The sequence below is a fragment of the Neolamprologus brichardi genome, chromosome 22 (assembly GCF_056152115.1).
Source record: "Neolamprologus brichardi isolate AB-2024 chromosome 22, ASM5615211v1, whole genome shotgun sequence".
NCBI classification, from domain to species: Eukaryota; Metazoa; Chordata; class Actinopteri; order Cichliformes; family Cichlidae; genus Neolamprologus; species Neolamprologus brichardi.
The window spans coordinates 16,755,817-16,768,478 of NC_142124.1; the positions used below are offsets into that span (position 1 = coordinate 16,755,817).

The 12,662-nt window shown below is 41.5% G+C and overlaps 1 protein-coding gene across 2 annotated transcripts; it reads left to right on the top strand.

The window, feature by feature from the left end:
* Window positions 1-658: 658 nt before the first annotated feature.
* gmpr (guanosine monophosphate reductase) lies at window positions 659-11,044 on the top strand. Of its 2 annotated transcripts, XR_015717110.1 has the most exons (10): window positions 659-1,020; window positions 3,470-3,589; window positions 3,799-3,882; window positions 4,089-4,262; window positions 4,348-4,429; window positions 6,124-6,230; window positions 7,806-7,848; window positions 8,499-8,658; window positions 9,022-9,398; window positions 10,721-11,044. XR_015717110.1 is itself a non-coding variant. In XM_006787871.3 (9 exons), exons 1-9 carry the CDS (start codon window positions 934-936, stop codon window positions 9,200-9,202), a joined length of 1,038 nt encoding a protein of 345 aa, XP_006787934.1. In that variant the 5' UTR covers window positions 659-933; the 3' UTR covers window positions 9,203-9,796. The 2 variants fall into 2 exon arrangements, 1 of the variants encoding a protein (XP_006787934.1); XM_006787871.3 differs by lacking the exon at window positions 10,721-11,044 and having other exon boundaries at window positions 9,022-9,796.
* The last annotated feature ends 1,618 nt before the right edge of the window (window positions 11,045-12,662 follow it).

The window sequence follows — 12,662 nt, forward strand, 5'->3', positions numbered from 1 at the left end:
CCATGTAATGCCTGTCTGATTGTGTTAGCTTTAGCATCTTTTCTAGATCCAATTAAAGAATAAACGATGTGTTTTGTGACAGGCTGCAAGTACCAAAGTGTCTAAAGATGGAAAGATTTAAAACTGGTTCTTTTCTAACCTGTCGAGTTGTTGTTGTTGTTGTTGTTTTTGGCTAATCACAACACAGGCTTAAATAATTCATAAAGGGTTAACAAAAAAATATATTCCTCTGGAAATGTTCACAGAAACACTTTGAAACACCTTCAGAAAGGCCTTGATAGCTATTGCTGAAGACAACTTGACAACAAGAAAGTCTGGCTCCTTGAAAGCAAAATATAAAGAAATAAAAGGTGGCTCAAGACTTTTGCACACTGCCGCACATGTGTGCATATGAATCTACGTGACTGATTTAGTTTCTCCTCCTGTTCTTCCCCGCTTTTGTTTGTTAGCTTGTCCTCACGCTGTCTTGCCCATCGACAGCAAAGGGAGCAATGCCCCAGCTGGACAGCAGGTGTGCTCTTTAGCACTGCAGCACGCGAGCAACTGCAGTGCTGCCGTCTGTGTGTGTGCGTGTGTGTGTGTGCGCGCGCGCGCGTCTGCAGATGGGACAGCCCGGACCTGCTTGCCAGCTCAGCCACTGCTGCTCCTGCCATTCAGCTGAAGAGCGGCGGAGGGGGGAGGCACGCGCGGCTGGAGCGAGAGAAAAGAGAGAAAGAGGGGGGACAGAGAGAGTCCAGGCCCAAATAAAGCCATGGGGGCCAGGACTGGGCTGGGTCCCGCTTTGCTATAAAAACGCTGGCCTCCTTGAGACTCGGGTTTGGTGGTTGGGGCTTGGGACCAGCGACCACCACAGCTGCTGCAGTCTTCCTCGGGGGAGCTACCTCTGCATACTCACCATCATCGTCCTGGTCATCATTTCTGGGGGCATTCAAGATGCCTCGAGTGGACGCAGACCTCAAGCTGGACTTTAAGGATGTCCTTTTCAGACCCAAGAGGAGCAGCCTGAAGAGCCGCTCAGAGGTCGGTCCTGTTAATTACGTCTGCTCATTACGCATAACCCACGCATTACAGGTATAGTGTAATCAACCATCAGAACAGCTCTTTGGGTTAGACAGGTGTATTCTCCTGCGCATTGTGCCGCGTGACGCAATATCGTGTTAACTGTTTGTACATGAGGGCAGATTGATGAGGGTGGCGTCTTGGAGCTGTCTAGTTCTGATCAAATGCGAAAAATACTTTACATTTACTCCTAAATCAACAAAGATACCTCGTTGAAGGAGTAAAATGCGTCCTTGTCTTGTTTACTGTTGAGCTATCAGGTGTACACTGCCTCTGTGCTGGGCTGAAACAGTGTAACAGCGGAGTGACCTTATTAAAGGTGACAGGAAACAGGCTGGACACAGGCATAAAAGAACATTTTGATCTGTTTGGCCTTGATCTAGTTACCTGTCATTATTATCTAAAGCAGACTAAGCAGGCCACATTGTGTCCAACATCACCATACTTGTGGTGGCACTAGATCTAAAGCAAAGAGTTTGTGCCCTCTGAGGGAGCAAGGAACATGAGACACAGGAGACTTCTCAGAAAAGTTGTTTAAAAATAGGACGGAGCGTGTTGCAGCCAACCAGAGCACATTCCACATGCCACAGAGATATCAGTATAACAGCAGCTTTAATCACATCGATTCAGGTCTCAGACACATGTGTGGCACCTGATGAATGCTGTTTGGTTATTTTGATATTTCAGATCGTAATGTGGGCAGCGGGCCGCGACTGAGACATTGTCATTATTTATTTTAAGTACATATTTTGCAGTGATGTGGTTTATTTTCAGCTTGGTGGTGTTGGTGGCGGGGGTTAGTCTTTATTATGACAGGACAGATTGAGAGTAGACAGGAAGAGAAAGACTGCAGGGGGAAGACACACAGCAAATGGCCCTGCAATAGCCTTGCTGCGCATGGGTCTGCTGCTCAACCTGGTGAGCTACACCAGCATCATTACTTTCTCATTATTAACGGTGAATAGAAAGGAAGTAAACTGAAAGTCCTGAGTCAGTGTGCAGCATCTGCTGATGTGCTGGAGCGAATCAATATAGACTTTATCTCCCTCGTCCATGTCTTCCACCTCTTTCCTTCCCCTCACTATTATGAGGTATGACCTCATTATATGCCCACATTAAAAGTTATGGTGCATTGCGTACGGTAAGTCTGTAGCTTAAGTAGCTTTGCATAATAAATGTCTTGGTTCTAGTCAACAAAAGCATTCAGCACTAAGAGGGAGCCATTTAGAAAACTTGTTTTTAACTGTTGGCAAGGCAACTCACCATTATGTCCCACTTTTTGACAACCATGCCGACCATCTTTACCTTCTTTTTTTCTAGTTTGAAAATTTACCAGTTAGGCACATTTCTACATTTTCTACATATTAGAGAATGATAAAACATGTTTCAGATTAATACTGATAGTTGGTGATTAAAAACCCCAATATTCTGATATTTTGGCATTTGTTGAACCTAATTTCTTTTTTTTCTTTCTTTTTTTTTGGCATTTATAGCCCTTTTCCACTTGTAGCTACTCGGCATGGTTCAACTAGACTCGGTTTTTAGGGTTTTCCATTAGGTGGTAGAATCTGTGCCAGGGAGGACAAATGGCTACAAAAAAAAACAACAATGTGGTCGCAGAGTCTGACTAGAAGCCATGCACGGAACAGCAGGTATACCATCGCCTTAACGTCCTCCACTGTTGTGTTGTGTTCAAATTATGTCACAGGACTGTGTAACGACCCCACACACATAAGGTGGAACTCAATTGTAATGAAAAACATCCAAAACCGAGATGAGTCGTTTAAGTACTAGTGGAAAAGGGCTATTACAGGTATTTACAAGTGTTTCAGAGTGCCCTCTGGTGGACAAACTGTGCAATATCACTCACACCATGGTGAAGGGTGTTTCTGCTGTCTCTTCTTTAGTTTTTAAATTTTTTATTATTGGCCGTTAAATGCAGATACTGAAATATCGGCAAATAACTATTATCAGCCAATAATATTAGCCTCAGTAAACACATTTAGATTGCTTACATTAGCTAACATTAGTAAGCTATACCAGACCAAGTAATGGTACAGCAGTAAAGCCACCAAGACTGTTGAATGATGGTTCTGGAGAAGATTCTTGAGTAGTAACAAAGTTCAGCGTTTAGATCGTTAACTGGAAAAAAGGTTTATTTTGATGATTTAATTTGAAAGAAATAATTTCCGCAAGTGACTCAAACACTTTCCTGAAAGTGGTGCAGCTTGTGTGTCACATTGAGCTCAGCTCAGCACAGGCATATCCATTAGAAGCTGTCCATTAGATCTAAATGATTCAGTGCACCCATGCACACTCAGGAGATGAGTATTAGCCTTCTCATATTTCCAAGAAAAATCGCAAAGATAAAAAAATACTAATAAATTTTTAAAAATTCCTTTGTCCTCAGGTGGATCTTCAGAGGACCTTTACATTCCGCAACTCTAAGCAGACCTACACAGGTATCCCCATCATTGCAGCCAACATGGACACCACAGGAACATTTGAGATGGCACAAGTTCTCAGTAAAGTGAGTGAAGAAAATAGTTATAAAAAAATAAATAAATACATTTGTTTTATTTTGTATGGTTGTGGATTCATCAGCAGGTTACTTCTGTTCAAGTTGAAGGACAATGATTGATGATAGAGAGAATGTCAGTGGCCCAGAGTATCTAAGGTATTTCTGAATCTCTCATTTTCTTCCTGTCTTCCTTTCTGTCTGACTGCTTCATTCTTTAGCACACCCTCTTCACAGCCATTCATAAACACTACTCTGTAGAAGACTGGAAAAACTTTGCTGCTAGTCACCCAGAGTGCTTAGAGGTAAGACTTCCAGTCTTTGCTTTAACGTAGTCTGTGTGTGTGGATTTTCAGTCATCCAGGTCATCGCCTTAAGAGCTGAAAAAGAAGGAACTGGAACTTAAAGAAGTCCAGTTGCCTTCTTTTAAGCTCTTAAGACTTTTTACATGTAGGTTGTCTCTCATAAGAAACTAGAAAATCAAAATAAAACACATTTTCATTCCCCATAGCATGTAGCTGCTAGCTCAGGGAGCGGCAGTGCAGATCTGGAGAAGCTGTGTGCCATCCTGGAAGCCGTCCCTGCCCTCAAGTACATTTGCCTGGATGTGGCCAATGGCTACTCTGAGTACTTTGTGGAGTTTGTCAAGAAAGTCAGAGAAAAGTTCCCCAAACACACCATCATGGTAGGAAAGACAGTGCCTCACGTTGGCTGGCAGTTTGTCTCCTGGTGAATTATGGGATATTTAAGACTGTGTGCTGGTTTTGCAGGCTGGCAACGTGGTAACGGGAGAGATGGTGGAGGAACTCATCCTGTCTGGGGCTGACATCATCAAAGTGGGCATCGGGCCAGGTGAGTGGGTACGAAGGTCTCTTAACACAAAGCTGCACGGTCCTCAAACACAAAGAGACCAGCAGTGAGGCATGCAAACACAGATGAGACATAAGACAGAGACGTACAGCATTTTAAACCAAGTATAGCGGTCATGTTACACGCCATTAAGTTACTGACTCGTTGCATGATTAATGTAGCCACTCTAACGTTGCTGTGGAGACATGAAAAATGTGGTTTTACTGGTACGATTACAGCAGACTAATGTTTGGGATCACTGTCATGCTGACAAATTAAGCCGTCGCCAATCGGATACTTTCCAGATGGTATTGCACGGTTTGTTTGTTTAATCAGGATTCCCATTCCCAGCCTCAGACTTATCTGTCCTTCCTGGGTTTACTTGCAAACTCAGTCCAACAACAACAACACGACATAAACATGAAAGAAGCTGAGGGTTTATTTTTCTTACACAGATAGCACTGAGTTTCATAGAGTGAATATAAAAATGGCAAAAACAATAAGATGAAGCTGCTTGTTTTCTAATGGGGGCACCTTTAAATCACATTCATTAATAAGCAGCTGAATACTAAAGAAAAGTTGTTTTTTGCTCGTACAGTTCATAATTCCATCATTTTTGGAGATTCCCAACGGCAGTGGCTGAAACACAGCTCCAAACCAAGACGCTGTGTGTAAAAATGGCACTCACTGGGGTACTGTTGTGTTTGTTTGTTTTTTACACTGCACACCATGCCAACATTTGGCAAATTTTTCGCTATTAACTCCTTGCGAATCACCTTGATGGTGCAAAACTCCTTATTTATGCTTGTAAAACTGTGCTGTTACCAAAAATGGTGCGGTTTTTGTGACAGTCTGCTAGTAAAAATGTGGCTTAAGACAGCAGTCTCCAACCTTTTTTGCGCCACGGACCGGTTTATGCCCGACAATATTTTCACGGACCGGCCTTTAATGTGTCGCGGATAAATACAACAAAATAAAACTAGTACCGGTACCGAAAAAAATAAGATTTATTCCTAACACACGTAAAAAGACCCAGGAAAACCGAGTTAACGATCAAAACGATAACAAAATAACGCTGAAAACCAATAAAAACCCTGAAAACCATACATTTCACACCTGAGCCTCAACTCTCGCAGCCCGGTACCAAACGGCTCACGGACCGGTACCGGTCCGAGGCCCGGGGGTTGGGGACCGCTGCCTTAAGATACAACTTTATGTGCAGACACAACACTTGACATGGGTGTCTTTATTGTGCTTTTATGGTTCACAGATGTAACAAACAAAAACACTCCTTAAAAGGTCAGGTACATGATTGGACTAAAAACGAGTAAAGAAACAGAAAGCCCAAAGAGCTGTTACTATTTAACCACCTACTACGTAACTATCACTACATTAAAAAAACAATAAGAAGGTCTGGCTCCTTGGAAGGAAAATATAAAGAAGTGAGAGGTGGCTGAAGACTTTGGTACAGTCCTGTATTATTTCCTGCTGGTTTGGCATTTGAATATTTCTCTTCTGTTCGCTTGTTCTGCATCACGTCATCTGGTGCTTCTTAGCGCTCCTGCTGATAGAGTAGTCACCTGACTTGAACAGATTAAAAAAGACGGCAGGTTTCTGTAGTTACAACAGCAGCAATCAGCACAGACGGAGAGAGAGATAAAGATGTGGTTCTCTAATGTGTGCTCTGACTGTTGCAGGTTCTGTGTGCACAACAAGGATCAAGACAGGAGTGGGTTACCCACAGCTCAGTGCTGTTATAGAGTGTGCAGACTCAGCTCATGGACTCAAAGGTCACATTATCTCTGTAAGTCCATAATATAAATTTTTTTTTAATAAAAATAATGAAGTCAAACAGTAATCAAAGTAAATCTTGGCAATTTCTGCAACAGTAGGAAAGCTGTCTGCAGAATATGCTGCAAATATGCAAGAGGCTGAAATGAACAGAGATGGGCAGTAACGCGTTACTTGTAACGCGTTACTGTAATCCGATTACTTTTTTCAAGTAACGAGTAAAGTAAGGGATTACTATTGCAAAAACGGTAATTAGATTACCGTTACTTTCCCGTAGGAACGCTGCGTTACTGCGTTACTAAAACCGTGATTTTCTTGCGAGAATGTCTCATGACAGTGATGTAAGCGAGTGTGACGTTCGTGACAACAGCTGTGTGCAGATCAACAATGGATCATATATGGAGTGCGGGAGAGAGTATGAGCGTGCAGCGTTTAAAGCGTGGAAGTACTGACCTTATTTTGAGTTTGATTCCATAAAAAGTGACAAAAACATTAGGGTCCGCTGTGCGTGGGAAGAAAACTTCTTTTTACAGCGAAAAAAACCCCTAAACTTCCGAGCAATCACCGAGTAGCTACGACGTAATGAGAAACTCACAGAGAAACTGCCGTATCCTTCCACTGACCGCTGTGGCACACCTGCACCAGGATAAACCTCCGCCTACTCTACTCCTGCTTTACAGGTGAAAATAGAGCAAAAGGACCGCTAGTCTTTGACTTTATTTATTTTCTGCTGTGTTTTACTTGCATCTGAAAGAGTGAGTGTAAACACAAAAAAAAAAAAAAAAAAAAAAAAAAAAAAAAATATATATATATATATATATATATATATATTACGTGCTGGAATGTGCAGAAAATAGGTTTAAATGTTAAACAAATTTCTTCCAGTCAGAGAATGGTGCATATAATTAAAATTTTGCTTCATGCATAAAGTTAAAAGATTAAAACTAACAAAACAAGTTTTAAAAAGAGACTTTTCCATTTGATTACATTTTGTATGATGGATCATGTAGAAAAAGTAGAATTGGGCTGAAAGATCTATCGCTTTATCACCTATTCAGGTTGTAAATCATGTTTTTAAAAAGTAACTAAGTAACTAAGTAACTAAGTAATTAATTACTTTTGAAAATAAGTAATCAGTAAAGTAACGGGATTACTTTTTGGGGAAGTAATCAGTAATTAATTACTGATTACTTTTTTCAAGTAACTTGACCAACACTGGAAATGAAAATGATGCAGAGCAGAGAGCAATGATGTGGTTTTCATGTAGATACTGAAAATGCATCAAAGAGATTTCCATTTTAAATTGTGTTGTACTTGGAGGATAGGGTGGCAAACAGTGAGCAACAGAAGAGCATTTATTGCTTGAAAGACCAGGTTTTTTCTCGTCAGTTCAGCAGGTGTAACACACTGTAAACACGTGCAAAAACCAAAAAACATGTGCAATTATGCATCACTAGATTTGTTCATGCATGTTACTGAAGGTTTCCAGCCAATAGGGGGAGCAGTTTAGTCCTAAAATTAAACATTAAACCTGCTTCTCTGACCTAATGTGAACCAGTAAACTGACATGTGTTTAACTTCTGTTAAGGATGGTGGCTGCAGTTGCCCTGGAGATGTAGCTAAGGCCTTTGGTGAGTAACCAACCCCACGCTGTAAGAAATGTCCCAGTTAAATTACAGTGAAATAGTGGTAGTAGTATATACAGCTTACCTGCTGTAATCTACAAAAAACATATCTTGAGGTAAAAACATTTACATAATGGTGTCGCATACAATTGTGATTATACTGTTCTTTTAGTCTTTTACGATATAATCTCCATGACTTCATGTCCTTGTCCAAATTCCCTGACTTCAGCTTCTTGTGCTTCCCCATTCTTCACACTGCATGGCTACGGGAATGCTGTGGTCAACAACACACCCACCCAACATGGCACCTTAACACTGAGTGTGTGTGTGTGCGTCTGTGTAACCATGGCTGGGCTGGGGTCCGGGCCTTGCTAAACCTCGGCGCCTGTCGGACGTGGTCATGGAAGGAGGCTTCACCTTCCCCGCACCCAAGCTGATCTTGGAAAAGCAAAATGTCTTTGGCACTACAGATTCAAATCATGATTCTGAATGCAAAAGCTGCATTTTTTATTAAATTACTGTAAAAGAAACAAACAAAACTGTACGTATGTCTACAACAGTTTGATACGGTGCACTGTGTTTGTCTCTTCAAACTTGCTGTGTTGTTCTATACATCTTACCTCTGTGCCTACTCTGGCTGTGCCTCTGCTCCTCAGGTGCCGGTGCTGACTTTGTAATGATGGGAGGAATGCTCGCAGGCCACGACCAGTGCTCCGGGGAGGTCATTGAGAAAAATGGCAAGAAGTACAAACTATTTTACGGCATGAGCTCCGACACAGCCATGAAGAAATACACTGGGGGAGTTGCCGAGTATAGGTGAGATAGTGATACCCTGAGACTCGCAGCAACACCTGTGAGTCATTCATTTTGGCTTCATCTGTGTTGCTATGGGATTTCCTTTTTTTTTTTGATTGCTTATAGTAACAGTGTATTATTATAGACACACTTTAATGACTCAGGTGTTTGCAACATTTTTTTTCTTATTGAATCCATTTCATACTTTGATGATTCATAACGGTGACAAAAGAATTCTAGAACTCCAAAAGTTGCCTTTATAAAAAAAAGATGAGCCCATTTTAAACTTTCATGCTCTGGTCTTGTACTAGAATAGATGAGCAGATATTTTACCAAAGAAAAGTTTCTAAAGTCTACCTTCTCACCTCTTTTCTTGGCTCCCAGGGCATCAGAGGGGAGGACGGTCGAGGTTCCCTACAAAGGAGATGTGGAAAATACCATCCGGGATGTGCTGGGGGGACTGCGCTCCACCTGCACCTATGTGGGTGCCGCCAAACTCAAAGAGCTGAGCCGCAGAACCACCTTTATCCGTGTCACACAGCAGTCTAGCTATATGTTCACTTAAGGGGGTGGTACTACTTTCTCCCAGTAGCAGCAGGACCACATACAGACCTACACCTCACTTCACCACGCACCTGTTTCTCTCAGGATATCTGCTGTCCGAAAGCTTTCAACTCCTTCAGGCTGCAATTAAACCAACTCAAAAATTTGACGTGAATTACCCAGATGGATAACAACACTCTACTCTCTTTAATCTCACAGTGAGTGTGTTTCTATGCTTGCAGAAACCAATAAAGTACTGTTGTAATTTATGCAGACATTGTTTTTGAATGGGAATGTGCAAATACGCTTCACCTGCTACCTTTCAGTTTTGGGAAACGGCAGTGAAACTACTACAGTAGAGATCTTTCAGAAACTTATATATATAAAGTTGTTACTGGAGGATATTTCAACATTAACAACATATCAAGAGCAAGCAAGAATATGAGATTTGTAAAACACACTCAGCAGGAACGTGTTGGTATTAGTGGTAAGATCAATTATTTTGCTGAAGTGTATCCTAAAACGAATGTGCAAGTTGATATGCGAGATCCAGAGACTCCGGCCTTTAATTGTCAAGGCAGAAATTGTGTTGCAATAAACTGCATGGAGAACCTTGTGTTGGTTTCCTCAGTGGTGTTGGTCTTTCAGTTTCAACTGAGTTGGGACGCTTTCATAATGAGTCTTCACAGTTTGTACATTTCAAGTATTTGGTATATTTGAGACATATTTACTTAAAAATGTGTCCCTCATTTTAAATCATGCAAGTCTAGAGATTTGTGCCTTTTACTGCATTGCAAAGTAACGTAACGACGCCATTAAACACAGGAAATGAAAACCTACACTATGTAATGCATACTGTGACTACAAACGGTATTACATTGTTTATTGTTCATACATTTATTACTTCCAGGCTGGACTACTGCAATTCATTATTATCAGGATGTCTAAAAAACTCACTGAAAAGCCTTCAGTTAATCCAAAATGCTGCAGCAAGAGTCCTGACAGGGACTAGAAAGAGAGAGCATATTTCTCCTGTTTTGGCTTCCCTTCATTGGCTTCCTGTTAAATCCAGAATTGAATTCAAAATCCTGCTCCTCACATACAAGGTCGTAAATAATCAGGCCCCATCTTATCTTAATGACCTTGTAGTACCATATCACCCTATTAGAGCACTTCGCTCTCGCTCTGCAGGCCTACTTGTTGTTCCTAGAGTATCTAAAAGTAGAATGGGAGGGAGAGCCTTCAGTTTTCAGGCCCCTCTTCTGTGGAACCAGCTTCCAGTTTGGATTCGGGAGACAGACACTATCTCTACTTTTAAGATTAGGCTTAAAACTTTCCTTTTTGCTAAAGCATATAGTTAGGGCTGGACCAGGTGACCCTGAATCCTCCCTTAGTTATGCTGCAATAGATGTAGGCTGCCGGGGGATTCCCATGATGCATTGAGTTTTTCCTTTCCAGTCACCTTTCTCGCTCACTATGTATTAACAGACCTCTCTGTATTGAATCATATCTGTTATTAACCTCTGTCTCTCTTCCACAGCATGTCTTTTATCCTGTCTTCCTTCTCTCACCCCAACCGGTCGCAGCAGATGGCCGCCCCTCCCTGAGCCTGGTTCTGCCGGAGGTTTCTTCCTGTTAAAAGGGAGTTTTTCCTTCCCACTGTCGCCAAAGTGCTTGCTCATACGGGGTCATATGATTGTTGGGTTTTTCTCTGTATCTATGAAGCGCCTTGAGGTGACTTTTGTTGTGATTTGGCGCTATATAAATAAATTGAATATTGCAGTCAAGACAGAAAATGGAAGTAATTAATCAGTGAATGATTAACATAATTCCTCTTTCTGGACAATAAAATGTGTAACTAGAAGCTTTTGAGATTTCGGTTTCTTTTTCTGATTCAACAGTTTCAACAAAAAAAAGAAGAAGTGGTAAACAAACTACCAAGATGTCTGGCTTGGAGTTAAGACCATTTAGATTCATGTTGCATTACAACAAAACTTCTTTCACTTACTGCTCACATATTTCTAATATTTCTTTGTTGCCAGTGTTGCCACTTCCTGTGAAAACAAAGCCGAGTGGAGTAGCTGCTATAAGATCAGGAGGGAGAGTAATACAACTGAAGATGGAATGAAACAGTCGTTTCTTTTGTGCTGCTGGTCACATGTTGGGTCCTTGAAAACGTGTTTCTAATGTATATTTAGGTCCTTGAGTTTTTATAATTTTGCTTGTGTACAGCACCACAGTGGATTTTAAATCAATCAAGAAGCCTCTGACAGGTTCATTTATTATTTTTTTCAGATAGACTCCCTCACATGTCTTTGCACTTCCTATTCAGAGTTCCAGTGAACAGCTACCAAATACAAGGTCAACAGATTGAATCAATTCCAGAGTTTTATCTGCTTCATTTGTCATGAAATAATGGGGGAAACAGGCCTCAACAGGTTCAAAAAATGCTTCCCTGCCAGTCGTCCAATTACTTTCAAGCTTTGGGATTATATGACTGTGTTTTAAATATGGCTGTAATTCCTAAACAGTTAATGCAAAACCTTTGTGAAGCCCTTTGAGTTAAAGCTGAAAGTTTGCAATTCAATGACATCTTGATTATTCAATTTATAATCCACTGTGATTGTGTACAGAGACACAATGTCAGTGTCCAAATAGGACAAACTGTAATAGTTAGCTAAGCCCACACAGTGAGCTCTGTGCAAGGAGGCAAAAATCAATAACCTTCAGGGGCTACAAATATTAATCTGTTTGAGTACCATGTTTCATTTTGTATTCTTCTATACCAGCTTTTTGGTTTTAGTGTGGCTTTTAGACAGAGCAAGCACTTCCATAACTCCGAAGCTTCGGAAAGGCTCAAAACTATAGGGCTAGCGTTATGTAGCCCACTAAACACTAGAGGGAGATATTATAAAAGGTACCAATTTCAGCACTGGGTGAAATCACAGTAGCTGCGTTCTGTACAGATATCTAGATTTTTTGTTCACGTATGCATTGCTACTCAAAGAAAAACACAAATTGCCCATTTGTTCCAGATATGTCAAGGTTTCATTTTGTTTTTCCAAAGAGGTGCGTTTGTACAGATGTCAAATACATACACCAACAGGGTTTCTCCATTGCTATAGAGGAAATGGGGTGGTGAGACACAGGGACTTGGTGAGTACAATATAGTACAAACAAGTTGGCTGGGAACTGCTGTGGCCCCCCCTGGAGGCCAGACTGTCCATGCAGGTCTGCGCTGATGTCCAGTTCTCCGCCACCATCTCACAGGCCAGTAAGTCTCACTTTAGTACGTGGTGACGCAGGTTAACTGAGAAACATCTTGACAGACAGGTTGCTAGCCTCAGGGCTGAGTGTTCAGATCACAGGAAGGACACAGCTGACAGATCAACTCCACCCCCTCCCTGGCAGTGGGCAGGGTCAGAGGTCAAGAAGCACACAGCCTGTCCCCCGCTGAAGTGTTTTTATCGCCTTCCACAGAG

Excerpts from the sequence above, each read along its gene's own strand:
- gmpr (XM_006787871.3), top strand. The coding sequence starts at position 934 with ATGCCTCGAGTGGACGCAGACCTCAAGCTGGACTTTAAGGATGTCCTT. Across the intron at positions 3,883-4,088 it reads GTCACCCAGAGTGCTTAGAG|CATGTAGCTGCTAGCTCAGG; the intron begins GTAAGACTTCCA and ends CATTCCCCATAG. Across the intron at positions 4,263-4,347 it reads TCCCCAAACACACCATCATG|GCTGGCAACGTGGTAACGGG; the intron begins GTAGGAAAGACA and ends CTGGTTTTGCAG.